The following is an 18,994-nucleotide window of genomic DNA, read 5'->3' as shown; positions in this document are numbered from 1 at the left end:
GCTCACATAATGCTACCATACAGCACTCACATAATACCATCATACCGTAATCACATAATATTGCCAGTGCTCACATAATACTACCATACAGCGCTCATATAATACCATCATACCGTAATCACATAATATCACCACACAGTGCTCACATAATACTACCATACAGTGCTCATATAATACTAACATATGGTGCTAAAATATTGCCACCATACAGTGCTCATATAATATCACCATACAGTGATCAAATCATGCTGACATGCAATGCTCAAATAATACCATGCTCACATAATACTCTGCACAGTGTTTAAATGATACTACCATCTAGTATAAGAATTATGCTAACATTTCTTAAATACTCAAATCATACCGCGCTCACATAATACCACCTAACAGTGCTTAAATAATTCCATCATACAGCACTCAATAATGTTTACATACAGTGCTCAAATAATACCATCATACGGCTCAAATAATATAACCATACAATGCTAAACTAATACCACCATAAAATGCTAAAATAATACCACTACCATACAGTGATCAAATAATACCAGCATACAGTGTTCACAATATACCACCATACAGTGCTCAAATAAAGTACTAGGGCCAAAGGGGGTAGACCCTGACATAGCTTAGGGGGGCTGTTCCCACACCTTTTTATAGCATGTCGATTAGCCCCCATTCCTGAGATATAGGGCTTCATAACCCCTCTGACAGGTAAGGGCTGGGGTAAACTGGCTATAAAAGGTAAGTGATCAACCCCCTAAGCTATGTAAAGGTTACAGTTACTTGTTTTCTTCCATAGGTCCCCCTTAAGGGGGTATTCCAGGAAAAAACTTTTTTTTATTTTTTTATATATAGATATCAACTGGCTCCAGAAAGTTAAACAGATTTGTAAATTACGTCTATTAAAAAAATCTTAATCCTTCCAGTACTTATCAGATGCTGAAGTTGAGTTGTTCTTTTCTGTCTGACAACAGTGCTCTTTGCTGACATCTCTGCTTGTCTCGGGAACTGCACAGAGTAGAAGAGGTTTACTATGGGGATTTGCTTCTAAACAGGACAGTTCCCGAGACAGGTGTCAACAGAGAGCACGTAGACAGAAAAGAACCACTCAACTTCAGCAGCTCATAAGTACTGAAAGGATTAAGATTTTTTTATGGAAATAATTTACAAATCTGTTTAACTTTCTGGAGCCAGTTGATATAGAAAAAAAATTGTTTTTTTTCCTGGAATACCCCTTTTAAAGAGAACCTTTGATATCCCATTATATGTTACTCAGTACCTAATCTTAATTATGTACATTTTATTTTTTATATGTCTAGCATTTATTTCTCTCACAAATACCTTGTTTCTGTTGCTCACTCTGTTTGTCATTCTTTGCTCTGGAGGGGGCATGTCCTCACTCTGTATAACTCATCTTTCTCCCTGAGTCTGCTGTGCTGTGCTGGGTCTCTTCATCCAATCACTGCAGGCTGCTCTGTAACCCTCTCCTCTCTGTTTTCATGCTGCAGTCTGATAGGAGTGAGCATAGAGTGCTAGTTTGGCCCTCACTTCCTGGACTTTGTCCCTGCCTTTACTTCAGCTTGGACAAAGATAATGCTGCAGCCGGATAGGATTATGAAGTATAAAAAGTTTTTGAATCTGACAGTGCCCATTTAAGCCCCAGCTGCAGAACCACCCCCAAAACATCCAAAACCTCCCCCTCCAGTGTCCCAGCATGCAGTCTCACCTATTTTAAAAGAGACTGCGCTGTATCCCCCTCCAGTATTCACAGCATGCAGTCTTAACTACTCTAAGAGATACCGCAGCTGCATCCCCCTCTATTCTCACATCATGCAGCTTCACACACATGGAGAAATCCTGCAGCTGCATCCCCCTCTATTCTCACATCATGCAGCTTCACACACACACACACATGGAGTAATCCTGCAGCAGCATTCCCCTCTATTCTCACATCATGCAGCTTCACACACACACACACATGGAGTAATCCTGCAGCTGCATCCCCCTCTATTCTCACATCATGCAGCTTCACAAACACCGTAAGATCCTGCTGCTCCATTCCCCTCCAGTCTCACAGCATGCAGTTCACCCACACTGAAAGATTCTGCAGCTGCATACTCCTTCATTCTCACAGCATGCAGCCTCACAAACACTGAAAGATCCTGCAGCTGCATCCCCCTCCAGTCTCACAGCATGCAGTTCACCCACACTGAGAGATCCCGCAGCTGCATCCCCCTCCAGTATTCCAGAATGCAGTCTTACCTACTCTGTGAGATACTGCAGCTGCATCCCCCTCCAGTCTCACTGCATGAAGTCTCACCCACACTCATATCCCCCTTCACCCCGTGTACATTGCAGTCATTATAGGATATATTATAAGATTATACCACCACTTAAAGGGGTTCTCCATCATAAGGTGATTTTAGTACGTACCTGGCAGACAGTAATGGACAGGATTAGGAAGGATCTGCGCTTGTCTTGGGGATAAATGGCTATGTTGTGAGATATACCATAACACTGTGGCTAGCTGTTTGTGAACCAGTATTTCCTGTTTGACTTTTCTTTTTTTGCCTACAAATCCCACAATTCCATTTTCCTCCCTCCCACACATCAGCCACCCACCCATTGAAACATAAATTAGCTGCATCCATTCAAAAGACCTGTGGTTTTCAATCAGGGTGCCTACAGCTGTTGCATTAGTTGTAGATTGAACGGTTATTCCAGGAAAAAACTTTTATATATATATATATATATATATATATATATATATATATATATATATCAACTGGTTCCAGAAAGTTAAACAGATTTGTAAATTACTTCAATACACTGATGACACGTGTCTCGGGAAATGCCCAGTTTAGAAGCAAATCCCCCTAGCAAACCTCTTCTAAACTGAGCGGTTCCCGAGACACGTGTCATCAGAGAGGATTTAGACAGAAAAGAACAACCTTAACTTCAGAAGCTCCTAAGTACTGTAAGGATGAAGATTTTTTAATAGAAGTAATTTACAAATCTGTTTAACTTTCTGGAGCCAGTTGATATATATAAAAAAAAGTTTTTTCCTGGATGACCCCTTTGATCTCTCTCCCACCAAGCGATCGCTCCACCCATTGAAGCAGACAGGCTCCCTGTCATCAGCTGACAAGTGATGTCAGGTCTCGGCCGCATTGCAAGCTGGGAAAAATCTGAGACAACAGTCATTTTGTATGCTGGTAAAAATAAATATTGGGGTGAAAATCACAGAAGAATTGTGAGAAAACCGTCACACACAGGTACAGACACTATATTATGGACTACACTAACTTTACAGCCCCTGTAGCATAGTCAAATAAAAAATTCCTGGAATACCCCTTTAATTCTTAAAAAAATGTAAGTCACATAAACACAAAAAAAAAAAAAAAAAACACACAATAATAATAATACGCACCCTATGACCCACTTTAACACCTGGGACTTAAGACATTTCTTTTCACGTGATGTTTTCCCACAGTATTTGCAGATGGGAGATTACATATCGTGGTGCTAAAATAACATGAAAAGACGGCAGCGCCACGTGTTTACCTCCAGATTTATATCACGGAGATAAAAAATAATAATAATACCGTATTATTCTGATATTATTCCACAACTTTGTGTTTTAGTTCCTCGACATCGATAAAAGAGAAGAATATTCTTTGTTTAAAGTGTACAGATTTACAGGGACTATCCAGGTTTGAAAAACAGCGCCACCCCTGTCCTCAGGTCACGAGTGGTATTGCAGCTCAGTTCAACTGAATTGAGGCAAGTTGTAATACCTCGAACAACCTGAGGACAAGGGTGGCGCTATTTTTTTTTTTTATTATTATTTATTTATTTTAAAATCAGCTCTGGTTTTCTATTCCTGGTTAACATCTTAAACACTTTTCACAGTGGAGAATTTGCCACAATTTAAAGCAAATGTAAACAATGTAATGTTTTCATTCAGTGACAGCAAGCAATGTATATTTAACATAAATAAATAAATAAATTAATTAATTAATTAAAATAAAATTGTAAAATAAAATATGTATTTTACCCTGTATCCTGGGCTGGTGATCACCACTTTAATTGGATTCATATGTTTCCTAACCAGGGTGCCTCCAGCTGTTGCTAAACTACAACTCCCAGCATGCCCGGACAGCCAAAGGCTGTCCGGGCATGCTGGGAATTGTAGTTTTGCAACTGTTTACTGTCTCCGTAGCAGTCTTTTTAATTTTCATGTAAAAAAAAGTGGTACGCACCCGTCAAAAAAAAATAAAAAATAAGCGTATACATTGCGGTTGTTTTATTTATTTTTTTTAAATAATGTTAGTCAATGGGAAATGGAGCATTAAATTTAAAAAGGAAAAAAAAAAAGAAAAAAGAGGAATTGCAGAGGAAGCGTTGTGCAGTTGCCCATAGCAACCAATCAGATCGCTTCTTTCATTTTTATAGAGGCCTGTGAAAAATGAAAGAAGCGATCTGATTGGTTGCTACGGGCAACTGCACCATTCATCCTCCACACAGGTTTAGGTCACGTTCACACCCTCATAAAAAAAAAAGAAAATTTTTTTTGGGGGGGGGGTGTTTACGGCATTAAAAAAGTGGATGTAAAGCAAAAAACGCCATTTTTTTTTTTTTTAACCATTTACAGTTGAAAATTTGGCTGATTTTACAGGGTGTGAGCACGGCCGTATGCATGAACCCTTTGACTAGGTGTCCACATGGTATTTTGCCAGCATTTTTTTTACCCCTGGTCATTTTGCGCTCCCAAGATGCAGGTTTTTGTGGCATTTTTTTTATTGCAACAATAGTTGGTTTTTGGTCTTAATGGTTTATTTTTTCTTTGGCGTTTTTTTCCTCTGCGTTTTTTTTTTATGTAATTTTTTATATGTAATGTTTTCATTCAGTTACAGCAAGTAATGTATATTTAACATAAATTTATTAATTAATAAATAAATAAATAAATTAATTAATTAATTAATTAAAATAAAATAAAATGGTATGTATTTTACCCTGTATCCTGGGCTGGTGATCACCACTTTAATTGGATTCATGTTTCCCAACCGGGGTGCCTCCAGCTGTTGCAAAACTACTACTCCCAGCATGCCCGGACAGCCAACGGCTGTCCGGGCATGCTGGGAATTGTAGTTTTGCAACTGTTTACTGTCTCCGTAGCAGTCTTTTTAATTTTCATGTAAAAAAGTGGTCATCCACGCTATTGTGTACGCACTCCCCCCCCCCCCCCCAAAAAAAGCCTATACATTGCGTTTTTTATTTATTTATTTATTTTAATAATGTTAGTCAATGGGAAATGGAGCATCCAATTTAAAAATGAAAAAAAAAAAATGAAAAAAGAGGAAGTGCAGAGGAAGCGTCGTGCAGTTGCCCATAGCAACCAATCAGATCGCTTCTTTCATTTTTATAGAGGCTTGTGAAAAATGAAAGAAGCAATCTGATTGGTTGCTATGGGCAACTGCACCATTCATCCTCTACACAGGTTTTGATTAATCTCCTTTACACTGTCAACGGAGCCTTAGGTCACATTCACACCCTCATAAAAAAAAAATTGTTTTTATTTTTTGGGGGGCGTTTACGGCATAAAAAAAATGGATGTAAAGCAAAAAACGCCAGTTTTTTTTTTAACCATTTACAGTTGAAAATGTGGCTGATTTTACAGGGTGTGAGCACGGCCGTATGCGTGAACCCTTTGACTAGGTGTCCACATGGTATTTTGCCAGCATTTTTTTTACCCCTGAAAAAAAAACTGCCCAAAAAAATCTGCCCTGTCATTTTGCGCTCCCAAGATGCTGGTTTTTGTGGTGTTTTTTTTTTCTTGCAACAATTGTTGGTTTTTAGTCTTAATGTTTTTTTTTTTTTCCCTTTGGCGTTTTTTTCCTCGGCATTTGTGATTTCTCTCATCATTTGACTCAAGATTTGTATTGAAGAAATGGGGGTGGGGGGGGATAGAAATATGCCAGAAAAACGCCAATGCTAAACCCACATGGTGCTTTTTATAAAGTTTTTTTTCTCCCATAGACTTCAATAGGAGAAAAACACCAAGATTTTATATTCTTTCTCCCATAGACTTCTATAGGAGAAAAACACCAAGATTTTATATTCTTTCTCCCATAGACTTCTATAGGAGAAAAACACCAAGATTTTGTTTTCTTTCTCCCATAGACTTCTATAGGAGAAAAACACCAAGATTTTATATTCTTTCTCCCATAGACTTCTATAGGAGAAAAACACCAAGATTTTGTTTTCTTTCTCCCATAGACTTCTATAGGAGAAAAACACCAAGATTTTATATTCTTTCTCCCATAGACTTCTATAGGAGAAAAACACCAAGATTTTGTTTTCTTTCTCCCATAGACTTCTATAGGAGAAAAACACCAAGATTTTGTTTTCTTTCTCCCATAGACTTCTATAGGAGAAAAACACCAAGATTTTGTATTCTTTCTCCCATAGACTTCTATAGGAGAAAAACACCAAGATTTTATATTCTTTCTCCCATAGACTTCTATAGGAGAAAAACACCAAGATTTTGTTTTCTTTCTCCCATAGACTTCTATAGGAGAAAAACACCAAGATTTTGTTTTCTTTCTCCCATAGACTTCTATAGGAGAAAAACACCAAGATTTTATATTCTTTCTCCCATAGACTTCTATAGGAGAAAAACACCAAGATTTTGTAAAAAAATAAAAAATAAATAAATAAAATAAAAAAAACCTAGTTTCAACATGTTACGATTTTAGAAAAGTGCCAATGAGCTGAAAAACGCCAAAAATGAGGAAAAAACGCCAACGGAAAAAACACCGAGTGGGTATGGCATTTCATAAATCCCTATTGACTTGCAGCTAACAATTGATCGGAAAAAAAACAGAAGTGCGGCATTTGTGGTGTTTTTTTGGAGCGTTTAAAAAAAAAAAAGTGGAAACCTGGCCTTAGGGTATGTTCACACGGCGGAATTTCCACAATTCCGCAAAAAATTCTATTCAGCAAAATTCCGGCAGAATTTCCACAGAAGTTGAAGCCCCATTGGCTTTAATGGGATTCTGCTTTGGAATTCTGCAAAATTGTGGAATTTCTGCGTGGAATGCCCTGAATGGGACCGCGGAATCCCATTGAAACGAATGTACAGTAAATTCCGCCGTGGGAACATGGCCTTACAGAGTAACATCTGGTCTTATGGTTTGTGTTTTTAACCCTTTGTGTGAGAAGTATGTAGAATAAGCATCGTGTTTACATTGTGCTTCGCTCTGTGTTTTCTCTGCCATAAAGAAGTCAAATATTTATTTTCGAGATTCCAAAAAAAAACATGCGGAAGTTGTGACCGTAATGAGGAGCGCAGAAAGTGACAGGTGAATTGGGAGAAAGCTGGGGAAGGATAGACACCGAGGGACAAAGAGGGGAACGAGACAAAGGGACAGAAGAGCAAGGGGGAGGGAAGGGGACGGCCAATGTTCCTGGTCCCGTCTGGTCCAGAGTCCCATGTGGTTCAATGAGACCGTGCGCACATGTGACAGTCTCTAAAAACCACAGGAAGCAACACAAGCTACAAAGAGAAAGAGGTAGAGACTTAGCAAGAATCACAGAGATTAGATGGTGAGAGGGAGGGGAGCCAGAGAGAGAGAGAGAGAGAGAGAGAGAGAGAGAGAGACAGCTAACTGGCCCATAGACTGACCCAGGGGACGAGGAGTAAGGAGAAAGTGCCAGGGACACACAACAACCATAGCTAATCTGAGGGGCACAGCAGAGCCAGGAGCCCGCACCCTGACAGATGAAGAGACTGCAAGACAAGGAGAGACTGGCAGGAGAGAGAGTGTGAGTAAGAGACAGCTAGAGACTGACTACAGGGAGATGGGGGTTAGAGAGGGATAGACCCGCTGTATCTATGGGGTACTCATACTGCACAGTGAAGTGTAGGAATATTATCCTGGGGGTACTTTCGGGGACTTGTTATAGAGAGGGCAACTAAGCTCAGAGCAGAAAGTGCGCACAGAAAGTGTCCAAACAAGAGATAAATACATGAGATATATATATATATATGTATATACAAACAATATATACATACAAACAAAAGATAGATATAACATAGAGAGATAGATAGATATTAAATAGATAGATAGATATGAGAGAGATAGATAGATAGATATGAGAGAGATAGATAGATATGAGAGATAGATAGAGAGATAGATAAATATGAGAGAGAGATAGATAGAGAGATAGATAGATGTAGAGAAGGCTTGTAGATCACTAGATATATGAAAAGTTTGTTAACTAGGATAACGTGAAACCATTATGAGCGCAATGTTAGTTTCCTGCCCTACCTCTCCCCTGTGCACCCCCAGCCCCTCTTCTGCCAATGTTGGCCCCTTTCCCCCAGGTGCCCCGGCCCCTGGCTCCGCTGCTTTTCCTTGTCCTTCCCGGGGCTTTCTTCGCAGCCTTCGGATCCTGTATCACATTCTGGAAGAAGAAGGTGGCGGCCGAGTACACGTACAGGACATTGAGGGACTCTGGGGGGGACCAAGCATTCTGGCAGGCGTCCCTCAGGCTCTCAGAGATGCCACGGCTTCGAGTGGAGGATACCTGAGCTTCCCACGACTGGTGAGGGGTCTTACCCAAGCGCTGAGAGCAGGGGACCCTGAAGACACAGCCCCGCCAAGGAAAAGGGGTGAGTGTAAGGAGGATGTGAGGGATCTGTCTACCATTGTCTTCTGTTTGTCTCACAGCTTCTGTATCTCATCCAGTCTTGTCCCCTTCATCTTCTCCTGTGCGGTTTCTATGGTCGGACACATGTATCATGACCCTCTGTAATCTGCACCATCTGTCTGAGGGTAATCTGTACATTAACAGAAAAAAGGGCTAAGCTTGGAGGGATTATTACTTTATGTCACAAAAATTACTTTAACCGAGTATTAAAGGGGGTCTATTCATATTACGGGGGGGATTCCCACCAGTGACCTGAGAAATTCCTAATGCTCTGGTCATAGAGGTCATTTGTGTCTTCTCGGATGGACATTTGTTAACCATGTTCTGGGAAACTTATGGACCCAGTGATGTCTTATGGGCCCAGAGCTCTTCAATGTATGAGTGCCAGCTGGTGGGCGCCCCCTGATGTAGTCTATTATATCCCAATACAATGGAAAGTAGGGATCCCCTTTAGCCTGGACCATAGCATCCTGGATAGTGACTGTAGGATCCTGGATAGTGACTGTTGGATCCTGGATAGTGACTGTAGGATCCTGGATAGTGACTGTAGGATCCTGGATAGTGACTGTAGGATCCTGGATAGTGACTGTAGGATCCTGGATAGTGACTGTAGGATCCTGGATAGTGACTGTAGGATCCTGGATAGTGACTGTAGGATCCTGGATAGTGACTGTAGGATCCTGGATAGTGACTGTAGGATCCTGGATAGTGACTGTAGGATCCTGGATAGTGACTGTAGGATCCTGGATAGTGACTGTAGGATCCTGGATAGTGACTGTTGGATCCTGGATAGTGACTGTAGGATCCTGGATAGTGACTGTAGGATCCCTGATAGTGACTGTATCATCCTGGATAGTGACTGTAGGATCCTGGATAGTGACTGTTGGATCCTGGATAGTGACTGTAGGATCCTGGATAGTGACTGTAGGATCCCTGATAGTGACTGTAGGATACTGGATAGTGATTGTAGGATCCTGGATAGTGACTGTAGCTAGAATTTTTTTCACCCGGGACAAATGTATTAGCCCTATATCTAAATTCTGTGACATGTTGGCATTTTTCCTGGCATCCACTATCCAGGGTACATACGCCACCATAGAACAGATTACCAACGTTTAGCTACTGCAGAAACAGTGAAATCTCCCTTAGTGGACAACTCTCATAAGAATGAATGTATTTGCACCCTCCGAATAGGGGACACCCCCAGTAGCGGTCGCAGACAGACCCGAAAGGGGACAATCTGGGACAAAACACTCCCAATAGTGGAAAATAGGAGACAAAACGCTCCCAATCGGGGACAAAACACTCCCAATAGTGGAAAATAGGAGACAAAGCACTCCCATTAGGGGACAAAACACTCCCAATAGGAGACAAAACACTCCTAATAAGGGACAAAACACTCCCAATAGGGGACAAAACACTCCTGATAAGGGACAAAACACTCCCAATTGGGGACAAAACACTCCCATTAGGGGACAAAACACTCCCAATAGGAGACAAAACACTACCAATAGGGACAAAACACTCCTGATAAGGGACAAAACACTCCCAATAGGGGACAAAACACTACCAATTGGGGACAAAACACTCCCATTAGGGGACAAAACACTCCCAATAGGAGACAAAACACTCCCAATAGGGACAAAACACTCCCATTAGGGGACAAAACACTCCCAATAGGGGACAAAACACTCCCAATAGGAGACAAAGCACTCCCAATAGGGGACAAAACACTCCCAATAGGGGACAAAACACTCCTTATAAGGGACAAAACACTCCCAATGGGGGACAAAACACTCCTAATAAGGGACAACACACTCCCAATAGGGGACAAAACACTCTCATTAGCTGAAAAAAAAACCACTCCCAATAGGGGGCAAAACACTCCTAATAAGGGACAAAACACTCCCAATAGGGACAAAACACTCCCATTAGGGGACAAAACACTCACAATAGGGGACAAAGCACTCCCAATAGGGGACAAAACACTCCCAATAGGGGACAAAGCACTCCCATTAGGGGACAAAACACTCCCAATAGGGGACAAAACACTCCCAATAGGGGGCAAAACACTCCCAATAGGGGCAACCAGGTTTAATGTGCCGGTCCTACATTGTACACAAAGCCACTGTCGGGGTACAGACAGTACCCCAGTAAGGGGCCCAGGCCCCCGCGGGGCCCCCTTGCAGAAGCCCCAGCACAGAAGCAAAAGACCAATGTTTAAACAGTGGTCTCCTCGTGATCCCCCCCGTGCCACTTTATTTCCCCTGTGCCAAATCATATCCCCCCTTTATTACCCTCTGTGCCACATAATTTCCTCTTGATCCCCCCCTGTGCTATTTAATTCCCCCTTTACACCCCTTTTTGCTAATTCATCACCCCCTCTTTACAACCCCCTCTGCCATTTTATTCCCCCTTTATCCCCTGTGCCACTTCATGAAGAGGGGGGGGGGGGGGGCGAGGAATTTACATAGAGGGTAATGAAGGGGGAATGAAATCGTACAGGGAGCGGGGGTCAAGGGGAAATGATGTAAGGAGGGGATAATTTGGCACAATGGAGGGGGAATAAGGTGGCACAGGGTATAAAGGGGGGATGAAATGATGGGAAGGATAAGGGGTGATTAAACGTCACTGGGAGATTGTACTGTAATATTACTTTTTATAGTGTTTTATAGGTAATTACACTCTGGAGTGAGTACAGGACAGTATTCCGTCATTTAGGAAGAATTTTGAGCCTTTTTCCCAATAGTGGACACTTTTTTATTCCCCGTGAGTGTCCGCTATTGGGAGATTCTACTGTATATGCTAAATGGCCACTTTATTAGGGCCCACCCCTGTATGGAGATAAGACCAAGTGTTTCTCCAGCTGTTGCAAAACTACAACTCTGGTTGGGAAACACTGCCCTAGAGTGCAACATAACAAAAGTGGTATTCAGTCACTGTCCCAAATTTCCCTGAGGAAGCTGTTTCTACAGTGAAACATGTTGGGGGGATATCGACTTGATTTTTCATAATACCGAGTTAGTATTGCATTTTGCAGTTTCCCAACCAGTGCGCCTCTGGCTCTTGCAAAACTACAACTCCCAACATGCCCGGACAGCCAACGGCTGTCCGGGCATGCTGTGAGTTGTAGTTTTGGAATAGCTGGAGGCCCTCTAGTTGTGAAACACTGCCCTAGAGGGCAACATAACAAAAGTGGTATTCATTCTATATCCCAGTCCCCTGAGGATGCTGTTTCTACAATGAAACATGCTGGGGGATATCAACTTGGATGTTGGAAAATACTGTCCTAGACTGCAACATAAAATCCAGTGATCAGCTTCCTGTGCATCAGGTTTGGTGTGAATCTACACTAGATGGAAAAATCCAGTGATCAGCTTCCTGTGCATCAGTTTTGGTGTGAATCTACACTAGATGGAAAAATCCAGTGATCAGCTTCCTGTGGATCAGTTTTGGTGTGAATCTACACTAGATGGAAAAATCCAGTGATCAGCTTCCTGTGGATCAGTTTTGGTGTGAATCTACACTAGATGGAAAAATCCAGTGATCAGCTTCCTGTGGATCAGTTTTGGTGTGAATCTACACTAGTTGGGAAAATCCAGTGGGCAGCTTGGACCGAGGCCGGGTCAACAGGGCTAGACTAGTCAGGGAAACACTCTTCCAACCTTGTGGGGTTTCCCCAAGTAACAGTATGAAGGGTATATAAAGAATAATACTAGTGAGAAGAATCATCCAGAGAAAAGGGATCCTGTAGATGGAGACAACCTGTCCTGGAATCGTTCTGACGAACAGATGGCGCTCAGTCAAGAAAACCGGAGTACAATACAACGTTGGGGTCCAACTAGCGTATCCGAACACATAAAACATAATTCCCCACCATGGATGGGCTAGAACAGCAGATGACCATCGTGTCTAAGGGTGCGTTCACACTGCGGAATCTCCGCTCACTGAATTTCGCGAGCGGAAATTCCATCTGGCGGATGCCGCCAAAAATACTTCAGCACCAGGGCCGCGGGGCACTGAGCCATCACCATTGATGGCTATGCATTGCTCGCAGAATCCACTCAAAGAATGAACATGTTCTTTCTTTGCGCGGAACAATTTCAGCGGTGGACAAGTCCACCGCTGAAATTGTTCCGCGAAAAGAAAGAATTCCGCAGTGTGAACGGGTCTCGCGGAAAACCCATTCACACTAAATGTTAAGTTCACACCGCGGAATTCCGCTCGTGGAAATCTGCTGGAATTCCGTAGTGTGAACGTACCCTAAGGGGGCAAAAGAGCAAAATGTTATCACCAAACATGGAGAAACATTGCCTGGACTGATGGTTCCAGATCTCTGTGGTGGAGGAGGTGTAATGGGGTGGGCAATGTTTTCTTGGCGCCCCCTGGCTCCTCTGCAGGGAAGTGCACAGGTTGACTAGAAAGGGGGCTTGAGCCCCTGCCCTTTTCATGTTCTTCCTATAGTGCCCTGGGCAGTCTGGCATCATTATGTGGGCATCTATACAAATAATTACAAGAAGTGCCCCTGCCCCCCAAAGTGTCTGTGCACGTCCCTGCCCCTCTGATAGACATTTGGACAATAAGACTTATCTAAACACTGTGACCGACCATGTTCACCCCGTCATGGCAGCTTCAGGACAACGCATCAAGGGTCATATAGTCATGGAATGGTCCCAGTCCTCAGATCTCAATCCTATAGACATCTTTGGGACGAGGCAGAATGGGCCGTTCAGAACATGTCAGTACCTCCATCTAATGTGCGGCAAGAAGAGATCCTGTCCAGTATTCCTGCAGAACAACCTCAGCACCTGGTGGAATCTATGCCACCACAATGGGGGTCTCTAATAAAATGGTCATTCAGTGTATGTTCAGCTCTGTCCTGCCTAGAACCTACCTGATACTTTATGTGGTCCTGGTCACTGACCTGCTTTATCCAAAGAATGTTCTTATTCACTGACAGCAAACACAGATGTTGAACAGGGGTATAAAGTAGAAAGTATATTAGAGAGTTGTAGAATGTTTCATTAAAGAGCTATTCTCCCCCTATAAAGTGATATATACATAGAATAGAAATGATACAATTATACAGTAGCAGAGTGTGAGTGCGCCATACAAAGCTAACAAATACATGTTACATAGATCTCTCCTGCTTTTCTATCTGTCTATCTATCTATCTATCTCATTTCTAATATCTATCTTTCTCATATCTATCTATCCCATATCTATCTAATATCTATCTATTTATCTATCTCATAGCTATCTATCTATCTATCTATCTATCTATCTATCTATCTATCTGTCTGTCTATCAATCTAATATCTATCTATCTCATGTCTATCTATCTCATATCTATCTATCTCATATCTATCTATCTATCTATCTCATATCTATCTATCTGTCTGTCTGTCTGTCTGTCTATCTATCTAATATCTATCTATCTATCTATCTAATATCTATCTATCTATCTCATATCTATCTCATATCTATCTATCTCATATCTATCTATCTCTCATATCTATCTATCTCTCATATCTATCTAATATCTATATCTATCTATCTATCTAATATCTATCTATCTATCTCATATTTATCTATCTATCTATCTCATATCTATCTATCTATCTATCTAATATCTATCTATCTCATGTCTATCTATCTCATATCTATCTATCTCATATCTATCTATCTATCTATCTCATATCTATCTATCTATCTATCTATCTGTCTGTCTATCTATCTAATATCTATCTATCTATCTAATATCTATCTATCTCATATCTATCTCATATCTATCTATCTCATATCTATCTATCTATCTCTCATATCTATCTATCTCTCATATCTATCTAATATCTATATCTATCTATCTATCTAATATCTATCTATCTATCTCATATTTATCTATCTATCTATCTATCTCATATCTATCTATTATCTATCTATCTATTATCTATCTATCTATCTACGATAAGATAGGGAAGCAGCACTCCGTGTAGAAGAAAATGAAGATAGTGGGTGCACACAGCCGGAGTCCCAGGTCACAGGAATCACAACTTGGATATAGAGAAAGAGAGGACTGTAGCACTCCAAAATGGTGAAAAAGCAGTGACGTTTATTCCAGCTTAAACATCAAGGCAACGTTTCGGCTGCATGCAAGCAGCCTTTGTCAAGCCTGGCTTGACAAAGGCTGCTTGCATGCAGCCGAAACGTTGCCTTGATGTTTAAGCTGGAATAAACGTCACTGCTTTTTCACCATTTTGGAGTGCTACAGTCCTCTCTTTCTCTATATCTATCTATCTATCTATATATCTCATATCTATCTATCTATCTCATATCTATCTATCTCATATCTATCTATCTCATATCTATCTATCTATCTCATATCTATCTATCTATCTCATATCTATCTATCTATCTAATATTTATCTATCCATCTATCTATGTCTCTCTCATATCTATCTCATATCTATCTCATATCTATCTATCTATCTATCTATCTATCTCTCATATATATCTCATATCTATCTATCTCCTATCTATCTATCTATCTATCTATCTATCTATCTATCTCATATCTATCTAATATCTATCAATTTATCTCATATCTATCTATCTCTTATGTTTCTTATGTGTATCTCATATCTATTTTCTATCCCATATTTAGCTATATGTCTCATGTCTTTCATTCTTTCTGTTCTTTTCTTTCTTTCTAAAAAAAAAACCCAATCCTTTGTGACTCCAGACCTGGCAGTCAGAATAAATCCCTTGATCAATAATCTAAATCCCCTTCTCCAGAATCTAGCGGCCTCTATAGGTAAAATGTAGTATTGCATGTAATCCATGGCCTTGTCCTCCAGTACAACTCATGGTTAGTGGTTTTCCACTTTGGCTCATGGAGAAGCGTCCAAAGTAGGGAGTAGACCCTCTGTGCCCTCCACACAGACAACCACTAGAGATTTTACTTCTTTCTATCCATAAGTGACTGTATAATTTGACTTTCTAACACGCTCTTGTTTCTACGTCTCATTGATATATTGTTATCAGGCTGAAAGTCCCTCCAGACCACTAGTCATAGACTTTCCATATGTTCAGTATATAGGTCCCGTCTATCATGTATGTTGCCAGATACGGTGATGAAGTGACCGCGCTCAGTTGCACCGCGGCCCCAGACATCCCAATCCGTCTGCTCCCCCCCCCCCCCCCCCCGGCCCTGTGTGAACTTTTTCTTTCATGCGAGCAGATGTGGATCCATAAGATGGGAACAGATGGAGAGATCACAACATTAATTACTGGGAGAGGAATATCAAGCCTCTTATAATACTCGTCCTTCTTAAAAGAACGTCCCCGGTGACACGGGGGGCCATGACCCACCAGTAATGCCGTTCTGTCTGTCTCCCAGGATCCAAGTCTGTCACCCGATCCCAGAGCATCAACAATGACGTCACCTCTACCGTACGCCTGACACGCCAGGAGCAGCGGATACGGCGCCACACGCTGACCAGTGGGATCGATTACAACACGGTACTGTCAATTTATGTGCGTATTGTGTGTTATTGGCAAAGAGCAAATATGGCCGCCCATTATGATGATGGGTTCTTCAACCAGAAGTAGACAATCTAGTTATGTGGTCTCCAAAATGTGGACCTTCAGATGTTTCAAAACTACAACGAACAGCATGCCCGGACAGCCGTTGGCTGTCCGGGCATGCTGTTCGTTGTAGTTTTGAAACATCTGGAGGGATACAGTTTGGAGACCACTGATCTAGTTCCTCTATGGTAGAGAGAGTCCACCCAAGAGGATAAGACCAACTCTCTCATTTGCCATTGACCCCATATCATTCTGTCTGATGCCCCTTTAAAGGGGTACTCCGGTGGAAAACTTTTTTTTTTTTTTTTTTAAATCAACTGGTGCCAGAAAGTTAAACAGATTTGTACCAGCCTGATAGAGGCCAAAATAGGACACTCTTCACTGTCTGGGTAATTGGTGTCTATAGATGCAAGTGTCATTTGCCCTGGGTGCTACGGTGCATACCCCAAATGTAAGGAACAAGATGTGAACAGAGACTTAAAGGGGTAAAACTTTTTTTTTTTCTTTTTTAAGTCAACTGGTGCCAGAAAAACAGATTTGTAAATTACTTCTATTATAAAATCTTAATCCTTCCAGTACTTATTAGCTGCTGAATACTACAGAGGAAATTATTTTTGTTTTGGAACACAGAGCTCTCTGCTGACATCACGAGCACAGTGCTCTCTGCTGACATCTCTGTCCATTTTAGGAACGGTCCAGAGTAGGAGAAAATCCCCATAGAAAACATATGATGCTTTGGACGCTTCCTAAAATGGACAGAGATGTCAGCAGAGAGCACTGTGCTCGTGATGTCAGCAGAGAGCTCTGTGTTCCAAAATGAAAATAATTTCCTCTGTAGTATTCAGCAGCTAATAAGTACTGGAAGGATTAAGATTTTTTAACCCCTTAAGGACAATGGACGTACTCCTACGCCCCCGTTTCCGAGTCCTTAAGGACCGAGGACGTAGGAGTACGTCCTGTCCATTCCCGGCCCCCCACCGCTAGCCGGAGGGGAGCCGGTGCCCGATGCCTGCTGAAATCCTTCAGCAGGCATCGCGGCATATCGCCCAGGGGGGTCATTATGCCCCCCCATGTCGGCGATGGCCGCAGATCGCTGGACAATTCAGTCCAGCGAGCTGCGGCGATTCCGGGTCAATCGGGTCTCCCGTCACCCGGTGACCCGGAATTACTGGCTGATAGACGGCCCCGAACAGCCAGAGCCTGCAGGGGTGAGGTGGCACTGGTGCCACCTCACGATCGCCCTGATTCGTCGGCCGGATTCCCGGCCGACCAAACAGGGCGCCTGCTGCGGGTGTCACTCCCGCACCCGCTCCGCCCCTCTTCCGGAGGACGTGAACGGGTGCGGGACGTGCACCCCTATTGCTGGGGACCCCGATCCCCGGCGTTAATGTTGGGATCGGGGCCCCAGGAGCGACGACGGCGGCGGCGGCGGGACTGACCTGTGCGGCGATCAAGCAGCAGCAGGAGGTGAGTGACAGCCTCCTGCTGTTGCTTAGCAACAGCTCCCAGCATGCAAAAAGGGCATGCTGGGAGCTGTAGTTATGCAACAGCAGGAGGCAGACCACCACACCTCCCAGCATGCACTTATGGTTTTGCAACAGCTGGAGGCACATTCTTTCTATGGAAAAGTGTACCTTCAGCTGTTGTGTAACTACAACTCCCAGCTTGCACAAACAGCTAAAGTGCATGCTGGGAGTTGTAGTGGTGCATCTGCTGGTTGCATAACTACAACTCCCAGCATGCCCGTTGGCTGTCGGTGACTGCTGAGAGTTGTAGTTTTGCAACAGCTGAAGGCACACTGAGTTAAGTAGCAAACCAGTTTGTCTCCAGCTGTTGCATAACTACAATCCCCAGCCAAAGTAGTATGCCTCCCGCTGTTGCATAACTACAACACCCAGCATGCCCTTCCGCTGTCCGTACATGCTGGGGGTTGTAGCTTTTGCAACAGCTGAAGGGACACTGGTTGCAAAACACTGAGTTTGTTGCCAAACTCGGTGTTTCACAACCAGTGTGCCTCCAGCTGTTGCAAAACTACAACTCCCAGCATGCACTGATAGACCGTACATGCTGGGAGTTGTAGTTTTGCAACAGCTGGATGTCCCCCCCAATGTGAATGTACAGGGTACACTCACATGGGCGGAGGATTACAGTAAGTATCCGGCTGCAAGTTTGAGCTGCAGCAAATTTTCTGCTGCAGCTCAAACTGCCAGCGAGAAACTACTGTGAACCCCCCGCCCGTGTGACTGTACCCTAAAAACACTACACTAACACAAAATAAAATAAAAAGTAAAAAAACACTACATATACACATACCCCTACACAGCCCCCCTCCCCAATAAAAATGAAAAACATCTGGTACGCCACCGTTTCCAAAACGGAGCCTCCAGCTGTTGCAAAACTACAACTCCCAGCATGCACTTATAGACCCAACATGCTGGGAGTTGTAGTTTTGCAACAGCTGGATGTCCCCCCCCCCCCCAATGTGAACGTACAGGGTACACTCACATGGGCGGAAGATTACAGTAAGTATCCGGCTGCAAGTTTGAGCTGCGGCAAATTTTCTGCCGCTGCTCAAACTGCCAGAGAGAAACTACTGTGAACCCCCGCCCGTGCGACTGTACCCTAAAAACACTACACTACACTAACACAAAATAAAATAAAAAGTAAAAAACACTACATATGCACATTC

The 18,994-nt window shown here is 42.6% G+C and overlaps 1 protein-coding gene across 1 annotated transcript in view; it reads left to right on the top strand.

The window, feature by feature from the left end:
- The first annotated feature begins 8,231 nt into the window (after positions 1–8,231).
- SAPCD1 (suppressor APC domain containing 1) overlaps positions 8,232–18,994 on the top strand; it is a 53,221-nt gene continuing 42,458 nt past the window's right edge. Inside the window, exons 1-2 of the mRNA XM_056539901.1 lie at positions 8,232–8,680; positions 16,118–16,239. Coding sequence (XP_056395876.1) covers positions 8,308–8,680; positions 16,118–16,239 — 495 coding nt within the window. The 5' untranslated portion in view covers positions 8,232–8,307. The remainder of the gene's footprint in view (positions 8,681–16,117; positions 16,240–18,994) is intronic.

Source organism: Hyla sarda, chromosome 9, assembly GCF_029499605.1.
Source record: "Hyla sarda isolate aHylSar1 chromosome 9, aHylSar1.hap1, whole genome shotgun sequence".
NCBI lineage: Eukaryota > Metazoa > Chordata > Amphibia > Anura > Hylidae > Hyla > Hyla sarda.
The sequence above is the reverse complement of the archived record's forward strand: the minus strand, read 5'-3'. Positions and strand labels throughout refer to the sequence as shown.